Here is a 19621-nt window from a genome sequence, read left to right on the forward strand (position 1 = left end):
CTCTACCCTGTATATGCGCGCACTTATTTATGCGCCCTACCCTGTATATGCGCGCACATATTTCTCATGCTTACATATATATGCGCCCTACCCTGTATATACGCCCTACCCTGTATATGCGCACACATATTTATGCGCGCACATATTTATGCGCCCTACCCTGTATATGCGCCCTACCCTGTATATCTGTATATGCGGGCACATATATATGCGGGCACATATATATGCGGGCACATATATATGCGGGCACATATATATGCGCGCACATATACAGATATACAGGGTAGGGCGCATATACAGGGTAGGGCGCATAAATATGTGCGCGCATAAATATGTGCGCGCATAAATATGTGCGCGCATAAATATGTGCGCGCATAAATATGTGCGCGCATATACAGGGTAGGGCGCATATACCCTGTATATCTGTATATGCGCGCACATACATATGCGCGCACATATATATGCGCGCACATATACAGATATACAGGGTAGGGCGCATATACAGGGTAGGGCGCATAAATATGTGCGCGCATAAATATGTGCGCGCATATACAGCGTAGGGCGCATATACCCTGTATATCTGTATATGCGCGCACATATATATGCACGCACATATATATGCGCCCTACCCTGTATATGCGCCCTACCCTGTATATCTGTATATGCGCGCACATATATATGCGCCCTACCCTGTATATGCGCGCACATATTTATTTGCGCACAAATTTATGCGCCCTACCCTGTATATGTGCGCACATATTTATGCTCACACATATATATGCGCTCACATAAATATGCACGCACATATTTATGCGCCCTACCCTGTATATGCGCGCACATATTTATGCGCCCTACCCTGTATATGCACCCTACCCTGTATATGCGCGCGCTTATTTATGCGCCCTACCCTGTATATGCGCGCACATATTTATTATGCTTACATATATATGCGCCCTACCCTGTATATACGCCCTACCCTGTATATGTGTGCACATATTTATGCGCCCTACCCTGTATATGCGCGCACATATTTATGCGCGCACATATATATCCGCCCTACCCTGTACATGCGCCCTACCCTGTATATCTGTATATGCGCGCACATATTTATGCGCGCACATGTTTATGCGCGCACATGTTTATGCGCCCTACCCTGTATATGAGCGCACATATTTATTCGCGCACAAATTTATGCGCCCTACCCTGTATATGCGCGCACATATTTATGCACGCACATATTTATGCGCCCTACCCTGTATATGCGCACACATATTTATGCGCGCACATATTTATGCGAGCACATATTTATGCGAGCACAAAATTATGCGCCCTACCCTGTATATGCGCGCACATATTTATGCACGCACATATTTATGCGCCCTACCCTGTATATGCGCACACATATTTATGCGCGCACATATTTATGCGAGCACAAAATTATGCGCCCTACCCTGTATATGCGCGCACATATTTATGCGCCCTACCCTGTATATGCGCGCACATATTTATTATGCTTACATATATATGCGCCCTACCCTGTATATACGCCCTACCCTGTATATGCACGCACATATTTATGCGCGCACATATTTATGCGCGCACATATTTATGCGCGCACATATTTATGCGCGCACATATTTATGCGCGCATATTTATGCGCGCACATATTTATGCGCGCACATATTTATGCGCGCACATATTTATCCACCCTACCCTGTATATGCGCTTTACCCTGTATATCTGTATATGCGCACACATATATATGCGGGCACATATATATGCGGGCACATATATATGCAGATATACAGGGTAGGGCGCATATACAGGGTAGGGCGCATACATATGTGCGCGCATACATATGTGCGCGCATACATATGTGCGCGCATACATATGTGCGCGCATACATATGTGCGCGCATACATATGTGCGCGCATACATATGTGCGCGCATACATATGTGCGCGCATACATATGTGCGCGCATACATATGTGCGCGCATACATATGTGCGCGCATACATATGTGCGCGCATACATATGTGCGCGCATACATATGTGCGCGCATACATATGTGCGCGCATACATATGTGCGCGCATACATATGTGCGCGCATACATATGTGCGCGCATACATATGTGCGCGCATACATATGTGCGCGCATACATATGTGCGCGCATACATATGTGCGCGCATACATATGTGCGCGCAGGGTAGGGCGCATATACCCTGTAAATCTGTATATGCGCGCACATATATATGCGCGCACATATATATGCGCGCACATATATATGCGCGCACATATACAGATATACAGGGTAGGGCGCATATACAGGGTAGGGCGCATATACAGGGTAGGGCGCATAAATATGTGCGCGCATAAATATGTGCGCGCATAAATATGTGCGCGCATATACAGGGTAGGGCGCATATACCCTGTATATCTGTATATGCGCGCACATATATATGCGCGCACATATATATGCGCGCACATATATATGCGCGCACATATATATGCGCGCACATATATATGCGCGCACATATATATGCGCCCTACCCTCTATGTGCACGAACCTATTTATGCGCGCACATATTTATACGCCCTACCCTGTATATGCGCGCACATATTTATGCGCCCTACCCTGTATATGCGCGCACTTATTTATGCGCCCTACCCTGTATATGCGCGCACATATTTATCATGCTTACATATATATGCGCCCTACCCTGTATATACGCCCTACCCTGTATATGCGCGCACATATTTATGCGCGCACATATTTATGCGCGCACATATTTATGCGCGCACATATTTATGCGCGCACATATTTATGCGCGCACATATATATCCGCCCTACCCTGTATATGCGCCCTACCCTGTATATCTGTATATGCGCACACATATATATGCGGGCACATATATATGCGGGCACATATATATGCGCGCACATATACAGATATACAGGGTAGGGCGCATATACAGGGTAGGGCGGATATATATGTGCGCGCATAAATATGTGCGCGCATAAATATGTGCGCGCATAAATATGTGCGCGCATAAATATGTGCGCGCATAAATATGTGCGCGCATAAATATGTGCGCGCATAAATATGTGCGCGCATAAATATGTGCGCGCATAAATATGTGCGCGCATAAATATGTGCGCGCATATACAGGGTAGGGCGCATATACCCTGTATATCTGTATATGCGCGCACATATACATGCGCGCACATATACATGCGCGCACATATACATGCGCGCACATATACATGCGCGCACATATACAGATATACAGGGTAGGGCGCATATACAGGGTATGGCGGATATATATGTGCGCGCATAAATATGTGCGCGCATAAATATGTGCGCGCATAAATATGTGCGCGCATAAATATGTGCGCGCATATACAGGGTAGGGCACATATACCCTGTATATCTGTATATGCGCGCACATATATATGCGCGCACATATATATGCGCGCACATATATATGCGCGCACATATATATGCGCGCACATTTATTATGCTTACATATATATGCGCCCTACCCTGTATATACGCCCTACCCTGTATATGCGCGCACATATTTATGCGCGCACATATTTATGCGCGCACATATTTATGCGCGCACATATTTATGCGCGCACATATTTATGCGCGCACATATTTATGCGCGCACATATTTATGCGCGCACATATTTATGCGCGCACATATTTATGCGCGCACATATTTATGCGCGCACATATTTATGCGCGCACATATTTATGCGCGCACATATTTATCCACCCTACCCTGTATATGCGCCCTACCCTGTATATGCGCGCACATATTTATGCGCGCACATATTTATGCGCGCACATATTTATGCGCGCACATATTTATGCGCGCACATATTTATGCGCGCACATATTTATGCGCGCACATATTTATGCGCGCACATATTTATGCGCGCACATATTTATGCGCGCACATATTTATGCGCGCACATATTTATGCGCGCACATATTTATGCGCGCACATATATATCCGCCCTACCCTGTATATGCGCCCTACCCTGTATATGCGCACACATATATATGCGGGCACATATATATGCGCGCACATATACAGATATACAGGGTACGGCGCATATACAGGGTAGGGCGGATATATATGTGCGCGCATAAATATGTGCGCGCATAAATATGTGCGCGCATAAATATGTGTGCGCATAAATATGTGCGCGCATAAATATGTATATCTGTATATGCGCGCACATATATATGCGCCCTACCCTGTATATACGCCCTACCCTGTATATACGCCCTACCCTGTATATGCGCGCACATATTTATGCGCGCACAGATTTATGCGCGCACAGATTTATGCGCGCACAGATTTATGCGCGCACATATTTATGCGCGCACATATTTATGCGCGCACATATTTATGCGCGCACATATTTATGCGCGCACATATTTATGCGCGCACATATTTATGCGCGCACATATTTATGCGCGCACATATTTATGCGCGCACATATTTATGCGCGCACATATTTATGCGCGCACATATTTATGCGCGCACATATTTATGCGCGCACATATTTATGCGCGCACATATTTATGCGCGCACATATTTATCCACCCTACCCTGTATATGCGCCCTACCCTGTATATCTGTATATGCGAGCACATATATATGCGGGCACATATATATGCGCGCACATATACAGATATACAGGGTAGGGCGCATATACAGGGTAGGGCGCATACATATGTGCGCGCATACATATGTGCGCGCATACATATGTGCGCGCATACATATGTGCGCGCATACATATGTGCGCGCATACATATGTGCGCGCATACATATGTGCGCGCATACATATGTGCGCGCATACATATGTGCGCGCATACATATGTGCGCGCATACATATGTGCGCGCATACATATGTGCGCGCATACACATGTGCGCGCATACACATGTGCGCGCATACACATGTGCGCGCATACACATGTGCGCGCATACACATGTGCGCGCATACACATGTGCGCGCATACACATGTGCGCGCATACACATGTGCGCGCATACACATGTGCGCGCATACACATGTGCGCGCATACACATGTGCGCGCATACACATGTGCGCGCATACATATGTGCGCGCATACACAGGGTAGGGCGCATATACCCTGTATATCTGTATATGCGCGCACATATACATGCGCGCACATATACATGCGCGCACATATACAGATATACAGGGTAGGGCGCATATACAGGGTATGGCGGATATATATGTGCGCGCATAAATATGTGCGCGCATAAATATGTGCGCGCATAAATATGTGCGCGCATATACAGGGTAGGGCACATATACCCTGTATATCTGTATATGCGCGCACATATATATGCGCGCATTTATTATGCTTACATATATATGCGCCCTACCCTGTATATACGCCCTACCCTGTATATACGCCCTACCCTGTATATGCGCGCACATATTTATGCGCGCACATATTTATGCGCACACATATGTATGCGCGCATAAATATGTGCGCGCATATACAGGGTAGGGCGCATATACCCTGTATATCTGTATATGCGCGCACATATATATGCGCGCACATATATATGCGCGCACATATATATGCGCGCACATATATATGCGCGCACATATATATGCGCGCACATATATATGCGCGCACATATATATGCGCCCTACCCTCTATGTGCACGAACCTATTTATGCGCGCACATATTTATACGCCCTACCTTGTATATGCGCGCACATATTTATGCGCCCTACCCTGTATATGCGCCCTACCCTGTATATGCGCGCACTTATTTATGCGCCCTACCCTGTATATGCGCGCACATATTTATCATGCTTACATATATATGCGCCCTACCCTGTATATACGCCCTACCCTGTATATGCGCGCACATATTTATGCGCGCACATATTTATGCGCGCACATATTTATGCGCGCACATATTTATGCGCCCTACCCTGTATATGCGCCCTACCCTGTATATCTGTATATGCGCACACATATATATGCGGGCACATATATATGCGGGCACATATATATGCGCGCACATATACAGATATACAGGGTAGGGCGCATATACAGGGTAGGGCGCATAAATATGTGCGCGCATAAATATGTGCGCGCATAAATATGTGCGCGCATAAATATGTGCGCGCATAAATATGTGCGCGCATAAATATGTGCGCGCATATACAGGGTAGGGCGCATATACAGGGTAGGGCGCATATATCCTGTATATCTGTATATGCGCGCACATATATATGCGTGCACATATACATGCGCGCACATATACAGATATACAGGGTAGGGCGCATATACAGGGTAGGGCGCATAAATATGTGCGCGCATAAATATGTGCGCGCATAAATATGTGCGCGCATAAATATGTGCGCGCATAAATATGTGCGCGCATATACAGGGTAGGGCGCATATACAGGGTAGGGCACATATACCCTGTATATCTGTATATGCGCGCACATATACATGCGCGCACATATACATGCGCGCACATATACAGATATACAGGGTAGGGCGCATATACAGGGTAGGGCGGATATATATGTGCGCGCATAAATATGTGCGCGCATAAATATGTGCGCGCATAAATATGTGCGCGCATATACAGGGTAGGGCGCATATACCCTGTATATCTGTATATGCGCGCACATGTATATGCGCGCACATATATATGCGCCCTACCCTGTATATGCGCAGCACCGCACATCCCATGAGGCGACCTGAAGCGAGCGCTTCAGGCGGCGCTATGTCAGGACACCAGGGAGGGCGGCATTTTTGATTACCTAAGCCAGTCCAGGACACGCTGTCCTGGACTGGCTTAGTACCGAGCGGTGGTTTGGCTCCAGCAGCCTCCCCTCACGCTCAGGCAGAGAGCAAGTCCTCTCAGTGCCTGCTCTCTGCCTGCGAACGGCGCTAAGCCCCGCCCCCTTTGCTTCATCACGCCCCCTTTGCTCTGTCACACCCCTTCGCTCTGCCCCCTCATCGGGGGGGGGGGGGCGGCTTTCTGTAGTTCGCCTCGAGCGGCGAAAGGGATAGGTTCACCCCTGGAACAGTAGAATCGAAAAAACGGTAGAACGGAGAATCAAAAAAAGGTGATAATAGTAGAATAGCTTTTTAAAGGCTATATAGGAATGTCTTTATCTCAAAACCACTGACACCAATGATAGAATCCCTTTAACCCAGTCACTTTTACAGACCATCAAGGTTGTTGGAGCTAAGGATAAGTCATTCATATCAGATCTGTGGTGATCTGACACCCGCCAACCCCATCGATTAGTCGCTTATCCACAAAGAATGGAACAGACAGTTCTGTTCTCTGTGTAGTGGTGGAGGAGTCCCTTCAAGTGAATGAGAGCTGATCCACAGTCCCTGGTCTGGTCACTGCACTGTCTGCATCCAGCTCTATTCTCTGTATATCAGCTACTAGGATCTGCTAATCGGTGGGGACATCAAGTGTCCAAACCCCACCAATCTGGTATGATGATCCATCCTCACGACATATGTGTCGCCTCCATTCCTGCCACCACAAGTGTTTACATGCGCCCTATATTTATAGCTGTCATGACTTTCCTGTCACTATAAGAACGTGGCCTAGCCCTTTACCTGTACAGATCACAGCAATGCCCTCTCATGAGCAGAACAGATATCTACATACATCACAACGCACTCACGGGAGACAGACTGCAGCTTCGCCGTCCCTAGAAGACCCTGTTACTGCGAGTCTCAATAATATTTACTAACAGCGCGCGTCCTCACCGCTCAGAACTTGGTCGTAGCTTCATTCTGGTGCTTAAAGCCGAGAACGTCGCCGCCCATTTCTATATCAAAAGCGACAGTCACAAGTGAATAGTGCGGGGCACGGCGGCGGCGGCGGCGGCTCACCGGTAAACTGCTCTTTCCGGGACACGCAGGTTCCGGGTGCTACAGGGTGACGAACAGCAGTCAAGACAAGTACGAAGGTGACGTCATCAAGAAGGAGGAGCAAGTTCCTACACTCTAGCTCCTGTTAGAGCGCTAGTTACGTCATATGGGGGAGGGGTGGACGCTTACGTCGTTGCCAAGGGCAAGGTGGCTGGCGTCTATCGGTGTTAGCAACGGGATGGTGACAGACTCAGGTGAATAATCTAGATAATATTATACATAGGTAATATATAATACATAATATAGGTATAGTATATTTATTATATGTGCACATAGGAAACCCCTGCGGCTTACTGTGCAGTAACAAAGTTTATATGACATACAAGACCGTAGTTTGCTTCATTGTTCATTTACTGAACCTGCCAGGTAAAATGGTGGACATGACATATGTAAGGAAATATTTCCTGTGGGCATTGATAAGAGCTTTGTGTTGTTTCTCCCCCACTGGTATTGTAGTAGGGAACTGATATGTCCTGTGACAATCATGCAATTTCCAGGGGGGGTTCTTGCTTTGTTTTTAATTAAAAACAACTTTTTGAGCAATAGCCAGTACAATACAATACTGTGTAAGCGGCCATTTTTCTTGTGGCCACGGGCATGCGCAGTCAGCTTTGCCCTAGAAGTTACAAGCCGCCGCCGGAAAAAGACGCGGTGAAGACCTCGTTCCAGAAGAAGATGGAGGCGGCGCTGGAGAGTTCTCTGGCAGCATTGGGGACACCCCCAGTGCTGTGAGAGAACTCATTTACATACCGACAAAAACTGGATTTTCAAGCGAACGGCGGCGTGGAGAAGACAATGAAAGGTAGGAGAAGAATAGCCTTTCTTAAGGCTATTGCGACATGTTAATGGCAAAAAATTATGATTGAATGATAGGATCACTTTAAAAAAAAATCTATAATTAGGGTGCATTCACACGGAATAACGTGCCGCGTGATGTGGCACGTATATGGCGTGTGAGACTTTGCACGCCGTAAAAGCTCCCATTGATTTCAATGGGAGCCTGGATCGTATACACCACGTTATTTCCACGCAAAATCACAGCCGCAAAATAACGCGGCGTATACGAGCCTAACTCCCATTGAAATCAATGGGAGCGTATATGGCGCGCAAACTCTCACACGCCGTATACGTGCCACATCATGCGGCACGTTACAACGTGTGAAAGCACCCTTACCCATATCCCTGGAGCGGTCATGTAACCGCCACAGGGACACTTTCTGATAATCTGGTGACGTTCCATTTCACCGCTTCTGAAACAGAACATCATCATTGTTCTTCCCCCTCTCCTATCCTCATCAATACTTACCGAGCCTCCCTGCGTCTGAAACGGCTCCTCCCCTCTTCCTCTCTGCTAGTAGTGGGTGGAATAGGTTTGCTAGGGAGACAGGGGAGGGTAGGAGGGACTAGTAATGAGCAGGATCGCTAGGCTAGGGAGACAGGGAGGGAGAGTGTAACGGTGTGAGAGAGGTTGGGGACCTGAGTGAAAACAACTAGTATAGAAGCTACACAGGAAGCTACACAGGAGGAAGTTACACCATGTAAACAAATGCAGAGGATGCCAGCAGCAACCAGAGACTCCCAGAAATCAGTCCAAAAAAACCAAAAATTTCTGCCCGGAAAACCCCTTTAAAGTCGCCATATTCTGACACTTGGGCCAGGTGTACTTTTTAGTTATAACATTTTGGTGGTTTGCACATTTTTAATTTTTATATATATTCTAGGGAAGGGACTGAGGTCAAATAATTTTTAATTCTTTTTAATTGTTTTTTTGTATACTGTAATTATCAGGACTCCTAGAGGTCTTGAACCCCAGGGGGGTCTGATCACTAGTTCAATGCATTGCAATGATAGAGCAAAATACTGGCATTTGTTGCCTGTCATACAAATTAAGGCCAGACGAGTTGACTCCCAGCTGTCATGGCAACAGATCGCCAGTCCCGGATGTCATCATTCCAAAAATGGTGTCTGTTTTCGTTACCCCAACCACTGTTATTGGTCTTGATTTGACTGTCGTCGAGACAGGATTATTTAATATGGAGTTTGGGAGAAGGGAGAGGTCCAATCTAGAGATAGTGACCCTCAGGCCCGTTTCACATCTGCAATCAGTATTCCGTTTGGTGATTCCGCTTGGGGACCATCCGAACGGAAACCTATACGCATGAAAAAGTGGAATGGAAACCCGAACACAGATGTGAAACGGGGGTCATCTATCAGACATTTATAGTATATGGGGGTTTTTTTATGGGAAACACCCCTTTAACTTTTCAGTAGCTTTTCTTCTCAACTGTACCAAGCAACAGCAATGTGGAATATATTGTTTATTGTACTATTACTATATCTTATGTTAAAATATGTATTATTATATTTTTTTTAATAAGGATGGATGTAACTCCTCATCAGCACAGCTATTTTGCTAACAGAGATGATCATTTTCATGAAGCATGGTTGGATTTTTGCTTTCACAATACATTGCTACCATGCAGCCCCTGGAATAAGGTAAGATTACATACATTTCATAATTCAAGTACTTATGTACTGACATTGTGATTCTCAGAATGAGTTTTTTTGATGAACAGGGGTCTTGTTTTTTTCAGTTACCTAACAAAAAACGGCCATGGGATGATCAGGGCAAGCATTAGCTTATGTGCAGATGCTAGCCAGGTCTACATCACATTCAAGCTCTGTCTGTTTGTACATAAGCCACACTTCATACAATATTTATCCTGCACAGCTCATTGTTGAATTTTTTTGCAAGAATTTATAATTTGTAAAGGGGGGAGAACATCGGTGAAGGTTATCATGAAAGTCTGGAAATAGATCACCTTGTTCCTTGGGGAAATCTTTACAACATGTCTCCACTCTTAGGGAACCGTCAATGAATTCTTGTCTCAAAGAAGCCAACTGCGCATACCCGAGCAGCCATTTTGTGGTGATCTGCTACACAGACTTACTGTGCTCGTATGCTCAGTATGATCAGTTCTCCAGACCACCACAAAATGGTCACTTGGGTATTCAAAGTTGGCTCTGCCTGAACCCACAGTTGGCAGAGCCGATTGCGCTTGCCCAAGATTTTAGATAGGTACAGAGTAGCGTCAGAGGCCTGTGCAAGGCACATGTTTTGGTGAAAAGGAGGAGATCATGAAGCACAAGCATGAAAGGGGGCAATGGACAGGTTTGATGCGGGGAGGGAGGTGCTCGGAGAGCTGGAGGAACGCCCCCGGTGCTCTTTGATCCTCATTAGCATACCAGAAGAATTTTGAAGAAACGGCGGGGATAACTAAAGAAGTAAAGGTAGAAGTAGAATAGCCTTTTTAAAGGCTACTCCAACGTGCCTTTAGTTGAAAATGAGTTTTTGAAATGATAGACTCCTTTAAAGAGGACCTTTCACCATTTTGCCCACAGGCAGTGCTATATACTGCCGGAAAGTTGACAGTGCGCTGAATTCAGCGCACTGTCGGCTTTCCCGATGTGGGCCCGGTGTGAAGAGCTTACGGTCCCGGTACCGTAGCTCTTCTATGGTCAGAAGGGCTTTTCTGACACTCAGCCAGAGACGTCCTTCTTCACAGCACAGCCAATCGCGCTGTGCTGTGAGAGCCGGGAGGAACTCCCCCTCCCTCTGCTCGCAGTACTCGTCCATAGACGAGCATTATCAGGGAGGGAGGGGGGAGTTCCTCCCGGCTCTCACAGCACAGCGCGATTGGCTGTGCTGTGAAGAAGGACGTCTCTGGCTGAGTGTCAGAAACGCCCTTCTGACCATAGAAGAGCTACGGTACCGGACTGTAAGCTCTTCACACTGGGCCCACATCGGGAAAGCCGACAGTGTGCTGAACTCAGCGCACTGTCAGCTTTCCGGCAGTATATAGCACTGCCTGTGGGCAAAATGGCTAAAGGTCCTCTTTAAGTGTTCTATAAATCTCTTCCTGTGCTATAATTTGGCTTAGATATGTATACAATTTTGCTAAACATTTTTTGAGTTAAAATCAATTTACTTTTTCTATTCCAAAAATGACATGGCTGGATATGTGGACTATAGACTGTAAGCCCTTGTGGGCAGGGCCCTCTATCCCACTTGTTCCAATCGGTCATTGTTAGTATTATATTTGTTTGTTTATTTTGTGTACCGTATGTAAACCCCCAAATGTAAAGCACTATGGAATTAATGGTGCTATATAAATAAACAATAATAATAATAAACAATAATAATGTGGAGAGAAAAAGATAATTTCATACACAAAAAGCAGCATTCTGGGAATTTGCTCTTCACAATGAGATTAATACAGGTACAGTACTGTAGGTTCCAGACATGACTCACCTGTCCCCAAAGCTCTGGTGTCCTCCCAGTATGGTCCAGTCCTTCTGCTCTGGTGTTTTCTCACAGGTCTTTTTCTGAGTTTGGGAGCCTTCACACGGAGTTTACGCTCCGCTCATTCTGAACGTAAACTCGTTCAGAGTGAGCGGCGTAAAAACCAGATCCCATTGACTTGAATGGGTGCCGGCATACGCACGCTACCCATTGAAATCAATGGGAGTCTTTCAGTGGGATACGAACGTATGCCGGCACCCATTCAAGTCAATGGGATCTGTTTTTTACGCCGCTCACTCTGAACGAGTTTACGTTCAGAATGAGCGGAGCGTAAACTCCGTGTGAAGGCTCCCTTCCTCTGAAGCCGCTGATTGGCCTCAGTGGTCAGGTGTGCAGGTAGTGACATCATATGCCCTTTGCAGAGGTGTGTGGCTGGGACTTTCGTCTTATGTCAACACTGGACTGAGAAGACTACACCGTGTTGGGATGCACCGGAGCGCCGTGGAAAGGTAAGTATGAATTTTTAAAATTTTTTTCACTGCCCACAGCTGATTTAAAAATGAAACGTGTTGTCTATTTTTGCCTTGATATCTCCTTTAAAGCACTTGGGATTGCAACGTGGCTCCATTAACGTATAATCATAAATGAATTGCAGGGCGACATTATTATTTTTGGTAGTGCAATGGAAGTCACAGCTAAAGTCACTGTGTAGACCTAGCAAGAAAAATATATTTGGGGTATATTCACACAGAGTTTTTTGCAGGCGAATTTTGGCATCCCGTTGCGGTTAGCAGCTACAAAAAAACACACAGCAGAAAACTTTTCTGCCGTATGAACAAGTCCTTATACACATATAGAGCTGTATTGTAGGAATTAAACCTTGGGAAATAGAAGCTGTCTACAAAATTGGATTAGGATTTCACTGAATGAAAGTTAAATTGAGATATGTTTTAGACAGTTCTAATGCAAACACAGGCTCAAAATGTCACCCACAGCTACAGGGGCATTGTTGGGTTGCTGTTCCAGAGAAGCACTTATAGCTGTCTATAGGTTAATCTGGCAGATCAGGTTCATACCTGGTGTGTATGCTGGCTGATTTACATATCCATGAAAAGATTTTCACTGTATTGCTTCATTGGGTTGTAGACAGGGGTGAACCTATCCGCTTTGTTGACTGAAGCAAAATATAGAAATATGCTCTCAAGACACTAAATTAGAAGCACAAAAGGGCACCAGAGTGGCACTGAATTCTCTAGTCATTTTATTACCCTCGTTAGACCATTCGTGCCCCCATTCAACAACCTAATACATAAAGTCTGTGGCTCCTACAAAATAACAGAGCCCCCAACAAAGTAACCCCCCCCTATAGGATAATAGTTCCACCCACAGGATAATAGTGCCCCCCCCCCCACCTATAAGCAAAGGAACCCCCCATTACCTGTGGGTTGGCATTATTAGGTCACTATTACTGTGATAATAGCACTCTTCCAAAGGCAATAGTCCCCTCCCATAGAGATATTAGTGCCTGATGAGGTAATAGTCCCCCAACATAAGTAATATTACCATGTATGTAGGGACTATTACCTGTTTGGGGCACTATTACACTAATAGCGCTTTTCCACAAGTACATAGGTAATAGCCCCCTACATAACAAATGCTCGTAGGGGGGCATTATTACTGTAATAATCCCTTAGTAGTGGCCCCTATCTCTCATATCTCTCTGATTCAGAAGTGTATATAATAAACCTCTACCTGCAAAAAGCTGATGCTGCATGTATGGAAGGAGGCGTTTTATCCCCATCGACACTAATATAAACGATGGATGCTATCTTCTGTCATGTTTGTTTACTTTTATAACAGAAGAAAAAGTCCTGCATGCACAACTTCCCTTAAAAAAGTAAATAAACGTGACAGAAAATAGCGACCGTCATCCTAGGATGGAAGACAGCAACGGATGTTAACAATGGTAGTATGAGCCCAGCCTTACTAACTCAGAAATATAAAGGGTAATGTATATTCATATGCAATAGATTTGTTTCCGTAAATGAAAATTGGTTCCATTCATCTGATTTTTATTTTAGATTTCTTCTTGACTGTAGAACCTTTTTGATGTGAGAGCTATACTTTGAATATCCACATGGTGACAAAAAATGTTTTAACAATGAGAACAATTGCTCTTTAAGCCACTTGGTGGCAGCCTATGCACATGGAAATTTGAATAATGCCAGCACTTATAGACTTACAAAGGGTTTTTTTTTTATTTGCATTGAAATTAGTGATTATAAGATAAAATTAGTGTTTGTCTTCATGTCTATGATATATAGATACAAAAATGTTATACAAATCTTCATACATATTCGTACTACAAATAATTCTTCAATGGAATTACAGTTTTCTTCAGCATTTCAGTATTTGCATGTAGTTTGTGGTCAGAGTGGGTTCACACTACAGTTGGTTATCCGTTATGATAGTGTCCATTAAAAAAAAAAAAAAAAAAATGGACACCTATCATAAAAGTCTGATGTTAATTTAATGGATCAGTTTAAAAAAAACGGACACATTAGCATCATTTACCCCTTACTAAACTCTCCCCTATATAATCTATTCTGAATTCAGCAGCCAGGCTCATCTATCAGTCTAGATGCTACAGCAATGCCTCTGGTCTGTGCCAGCCGTTACATTGGCTGCCTATTCATTACAGGATAGAGTATAGACTTATCACCCTCATCCACAAGGCTCTCCATAATGCCGCACCTCCCTAAATTTCCTCCCTCATCTCTGTCTACCTGCCCAACCCGTGCTCTCCGCTCACTCAATGACCTAACACTTACATCCTCTATTATCAGAACCTCCCACGCTCATATACAAGACTTCTCCTGAGTTGCGCCAGTACTTTGGAATGCTCTACCCTGGAGAATCAGATTAACTCCCAATTTCTACAGCTTCAAGCGCAAACTAAAGACACATCTTTTCAGATAGGCCTATCACAATTCCTAATGTAAACCCTTCCGCAGTTAGAATGCCTAAATCTAACCCTCCTTTGTTCACGCTCCCACATTACCGCACAGGATAAGATGCCTTATCAGACTGTAACTTTATACACTCACCGGCCACTTTATTAGGTACACCTGTCCAACTGCTCGTTAACACTTAATTTCTAATCAGCCAATCACATGGCGGCAACTCAGTGCATTTAGGCATGTAGACATGGTCAAGACAATCTCCTGCAGTTCAAACCAAGCATCAGTATGGGGAAGAAAGGTGATTTGAGTGCCTTTGAACGTGGCATGGTTGTTGGTGCCAGAAGGGCTGGTCTGAGTATTTCAGAAACTGCTGATCTACTGGGATTTTCACGCACAACCATCTCTAGGGTTTACAGAGAATGGTCCGAAAAAGAAAAAACATCCAGTGAGCGGCAGTTCTGTGGGCGGAAATGCGTTGTTGATGCCAGAGGTCAGAGGAGAATGGCCAGACTGGTTCGAGCTGATAGAAAGGCAACAGTGACTCAAATAGCCACCCGTTACAACCAAGGTAGCCAGAAGAGCATCTCTGAACGCACAGTACGTCGAACTTTGAGGCAGATGGGCTACAGCAGCAGAAGACCACACCGGGTGCCACTCCTTTCAGCTAAGAACAGGAAACTGAGGCTACAATTTGCACAAGCTCATCGAAATTGGACAATTGAAGATTGGAAAAACGTTGCCTGGTCTGATGAGTCTCGATTTCTGCTGTGACATTCGGATGGTAGGGTCAGAATTTGGCGTCAACAACATGAAAGCATGGATCCATCCTGCCTTGTATCAACGGTTCAGGCTGGTGGTGGTGGTGTCATGGTGTGGGGAATATTTTCTTGGCACTCTTTGGGCCCCTTGGTACCAATTGAGCATCGTTGCAACGCCAAAGCCTACCTGAGTATTGTTGCTGACCATGTCCATCCCTTTATGACCACAATGTACCCAACATCTGATGGCTACTTTCAGCAGGATAATGCGCCATGTCATAAAGCTGGAATCATCTCAGACTGGTTTCTTGAACATGACAATGAGTTCACTGTACTCCAATGGCCTCCACAGTCACCAGATCTCAATCCAATAGAGCATCTTTGGGATGTGGTGGAACGGGAGATTCGCATCATGGATGTGCAGCCGACAAATCTGCGGCAACTGTGTGATGCCATCATGTCAATATGGACCAAAATCTCTGAGGAATGCTTCCAGCACCTTGTTGAATCTATGCCACGAAGAATTGAGGCAGTTCTGAAGGCAAAAGGGGGTCCAACCCGTTACTAGCATGGTGTACCTAATAAAGTGGCCGGTGAGTGTATGTCCAGGCACCATCTGCATGTTAAAGCATATTGATTGGTGACAGCACAGCTTTTTTATGTTCAATGAGAGTAACCTCTATCACAGAAATGTCTGTACCTCTGTATTAGCAGTGCTGCCTGCAATGCTGCTCTTGCTACCTCTTGTGTCACTCCCTCTACCTCATAGATTGTAAGTTCTTGTGAACAGGGCCCTCAGTCTAATTGTGTGAGTAGACTATTTCTCTGTAATGTATCTTTTGGTCTATACTGGAACCCTACATTTTGTAAAGTGCTGCAGAGTACTGTATATTGGCATTATATAAATACATTTTATTTATTATTATTATTATCAGTTAGTGTAAGTTAGTGTGTGGTTTTATACTGTCAATTTTTTTTTTTTTTTTTTAATTTTGTTCTGGCTTTCTGAGTAAGTGCAGAAAAAAAAACGGGACAGTAATAACAGATAGTATAACGTACACCCATCCGATACTGTCTCTTACCCATAGACTTTAATGTTAAAAAATAACGGACGCTTGTAACAAACAATGGGCAACGGACACTACTGATGGTCACCAGCAGTAGTTTGACTCCTTAGTGGAACATGTTTCTTAGTCTTTATGTATGTAATTTAGAAGGTGGGGTGGGGGTGTATAACATAGATTAGAGAGATCAATTTATCCTGAACAACCTCTTTAAAGAGGACCTTTCACCACTTTTGGGCACAGGCAGTGTTATATACTGCTGGAAAGCTGACAGTGCGCTGAATTCAGCGCACTGTCGGCTTTCTCGATCTGTGCCCGGTGTAAAGAGCTTACGGTGCCGGTACCGTAGTGCTCTATGGTCAGAAGGGCGTTTCTGACCATTAGCCAGAGACGTCCTTCTGCCTCGCGGCGCCTATCGCGCTGTGCTGTGGAGCGGGGAGGAACGCCCCCTCCCTCTGCTCACACAGCTTGTCCATAGACGAGCATTATCAGGAGCGGGAGGGGGGAGTTCCTCCCCGCTCCACAGCACAGCGTGATTGGCGATGCGAGGCAGAAGGACGTCTCTGGCTAATGGTCAGAAACGCCCTTCTGACCATAGAGCACTACGGTACCGGCACCGTAAGCTCTTTACAGCGGGCACAGATCGGGAAAGCCGACAGTGCGCTGAATTCAGCGCACTGTCAGCTTTCCAGCAGTATATAACACTGCATGTGCCCAAAAGTGGTGAAAGGTCCTCTTTAAGACTAAGGCTGTACATTGAAGAAAAGGTGTGTGTGTGTGTGGGTGGGTGGGTGGGGGGGGTTGTTGCAGATTTTGCTGCATTTTCTTTGAGCCAAAGCCAGGTGTGGATTAAGCTGAAAGGTGAAGTACAAATTCTCGTTGCATTTCCCACCACAGAAACTTGTTCTAGGAGCCCAACCAACAGCTTCCTGCTAATAGCCTACCATAGCTCTTTCACTAAAATTTTGCACATGGGCTGACCATCCAGAGAGTATTTTCCCAGTATCATCATTCCCTATAGCGCATGCCCCATTAACACTACACGCATGATCAAAATTTTAGTGAATGAGTAGTGCTTCCCAGAGGGTCCTCCCAGTATAACGCGCTACAGTGACCCTACACAGTATAACGCTCCACAATGGCTCCACATAATATAATGTTCTCCCCAGAGCTCCTACACAGTGTAATGCCCCACAGTGGCTTCACACAGTATAATATGCTCCCCAGAGCTCCCACCCAATATAATACCCCACAGTGGCCCCACACAGTATAATATGCTCTCAAGTACTGGTCCCCTTTCAGTTAGCAATGTGGCTGACCGCAGACTTGCCTGGACCCACCGTAGTATTCTCTGATACACCAGTGGACCAGTCCAATACTGCAGTGGCGTAGCAATAGGGGTGCAGAGAATGCAGTCACTATCAGGCCATGGACCCTAAGGGGGCACAGAGGTCCCTCTGACACATAAAATATACCACTATTCTAATTGACACAAGGTAGTTATGGACCCAATTACGGATTTTGGATCGGGGCCCAGAAGCGTCAAGTTATACCTCAGACTGTGTATATTGTCTATACTATAAGATCCCTGTATGTACAAAAAGACCAAAATAATTACCGTATTTTTCGTACTATAAGACGCACTTTTTTTCCCCCAAATTTCGGAGGAAAATGAGGGTGCGTCTTATAGTCTGAATGTGGGTTTGCAGCATGGCCGCGCTACTGCCACCGCTGGTTTTCTTCAGCGGCAGTAGCGCGGCAATCCGCAGGCCCCGGCAGCTAAGACAGTCCCCGGCATCTGCTGTAATAGACCGGATGCCGGGGAGTGTCTTAGCTGCCGGGGCCTGCAGATTGCCGCGCTACTGCCGCCGCTGGTTTTCTTCAGCGGCAGGAGTGTGACAATACTGCAGGCCCCGGCAGCTAAGACACTCCCCGGCATCCGCTGGCCTATTACAGCAGATGCCGGGGACTGTCTTAGCTGCCGGGGCCTGCAGATTGCCACGCTACTGCCGCTGAAGAAAACCAGCGGTGGCAGTAGCACGGCCATGCTGCAAACCCACTGCTCCTCCGCAGGTCCCGACAGTTAGTTAGCCCCCCCCCCCCCGGCCTCATACCTTTAGTGATGCAGGCCGGCTCCTGCACGGCGAGGCCGCAGGAGCCGACCTGTTCCGATGACAGCCGGGAGCCTAATGAAGGCTCCCAGGCCTGTCATAGATATATATTACTATCACGGCTGGTCTATGACCCTCCGCGATAGTAATGTATAGAATCTCCCATAGACGGCAATACACTTGTATTGCCGTCTATGGGACTTGCAAACAAATGATTGCAGGTTCAAGCCCCCTAGGCGGGGGATATTAAAATAGTAAAAAAAAAAAAAAAAAAAAAAAAAAAAAAAAAAATATAATAAAAAATAAAATAAATAAAAGTTCACCTCCTTTCCCTAGAATACATATAAAAGTATAACATTACTTTGAAACATACACATTAGGTATCCCTGTGTCTGAAAATGCCCAGTCTACACCTGGCCCCACAAAAAAAACGCCCTATACATC

The 19621-nt window shown here is 45.6% G+C and overlaps 1 protein-coding gene and 1 long non-coding RNA gene across 4 annotated transcripts in view; one reads left to right on the forward strand and one right to left on the reverse strand.

Moving 5' to 3' along the window:
- The window catches only part of RNFT1 (ring finger protein, transmembrane 1), a 33563-nt gene extending 25547 nt beyond the window's left edge, over positions 1-8016 (reverse strand). The window contains exon 1 of one of the 3 annotated variants that reach the window (XM_075264733.1): positions 7940-8016. Coding sequence is in view for 1 of the 3 variants with exons in the window: in XM_075264732.1 (XP_075120833.1) it covers positions 7814-7839 (26 nt within the window). In the remaining 2 variants the exon portion in view is untranslated. Of the gene's footprint in view, positions 1-7728; positions 7777-7813 lie in introns of those variants that run through there. The other 2 variants (XM_075264732.1, XM_075264734.1) reach the window with 2 other exon arrangements.
- A 102-nt stretch (positions 8017-8118) lies between these two features.
- The window catches only part of LOC142195214 (uncharacterized), a 37344-nt gene continuing 25841 nt past the window's right edge, over positions 8119-19621 (forward strand). The window contains exons 1-2 of the long non-coding RNA XR_012715074.1: positions 8119-8172; positions 10357-10474. This is a non-coding gene — a long non-coding RNA (uncharacterized LOC142195214). The remainder of the gene's footprint in view (positions 8173-10356; positions 10475-19621) is intronic.

This window comes from Leptodactylus fuscus, chromosome 2, assembly GCF_031893055.1.
Source record: "Leptodactylus fuscus isolate aLepFus1 chromosome 2, aLepFus1.hap2, whole genome shotgun sequence".
Classification (NCBI taxonomy): Eukaryota; Metazoa; Chordata; class Amphibia; order Anura; family Leptodactylidae; genus Leptodactylus; species Leptodactylus fuscus.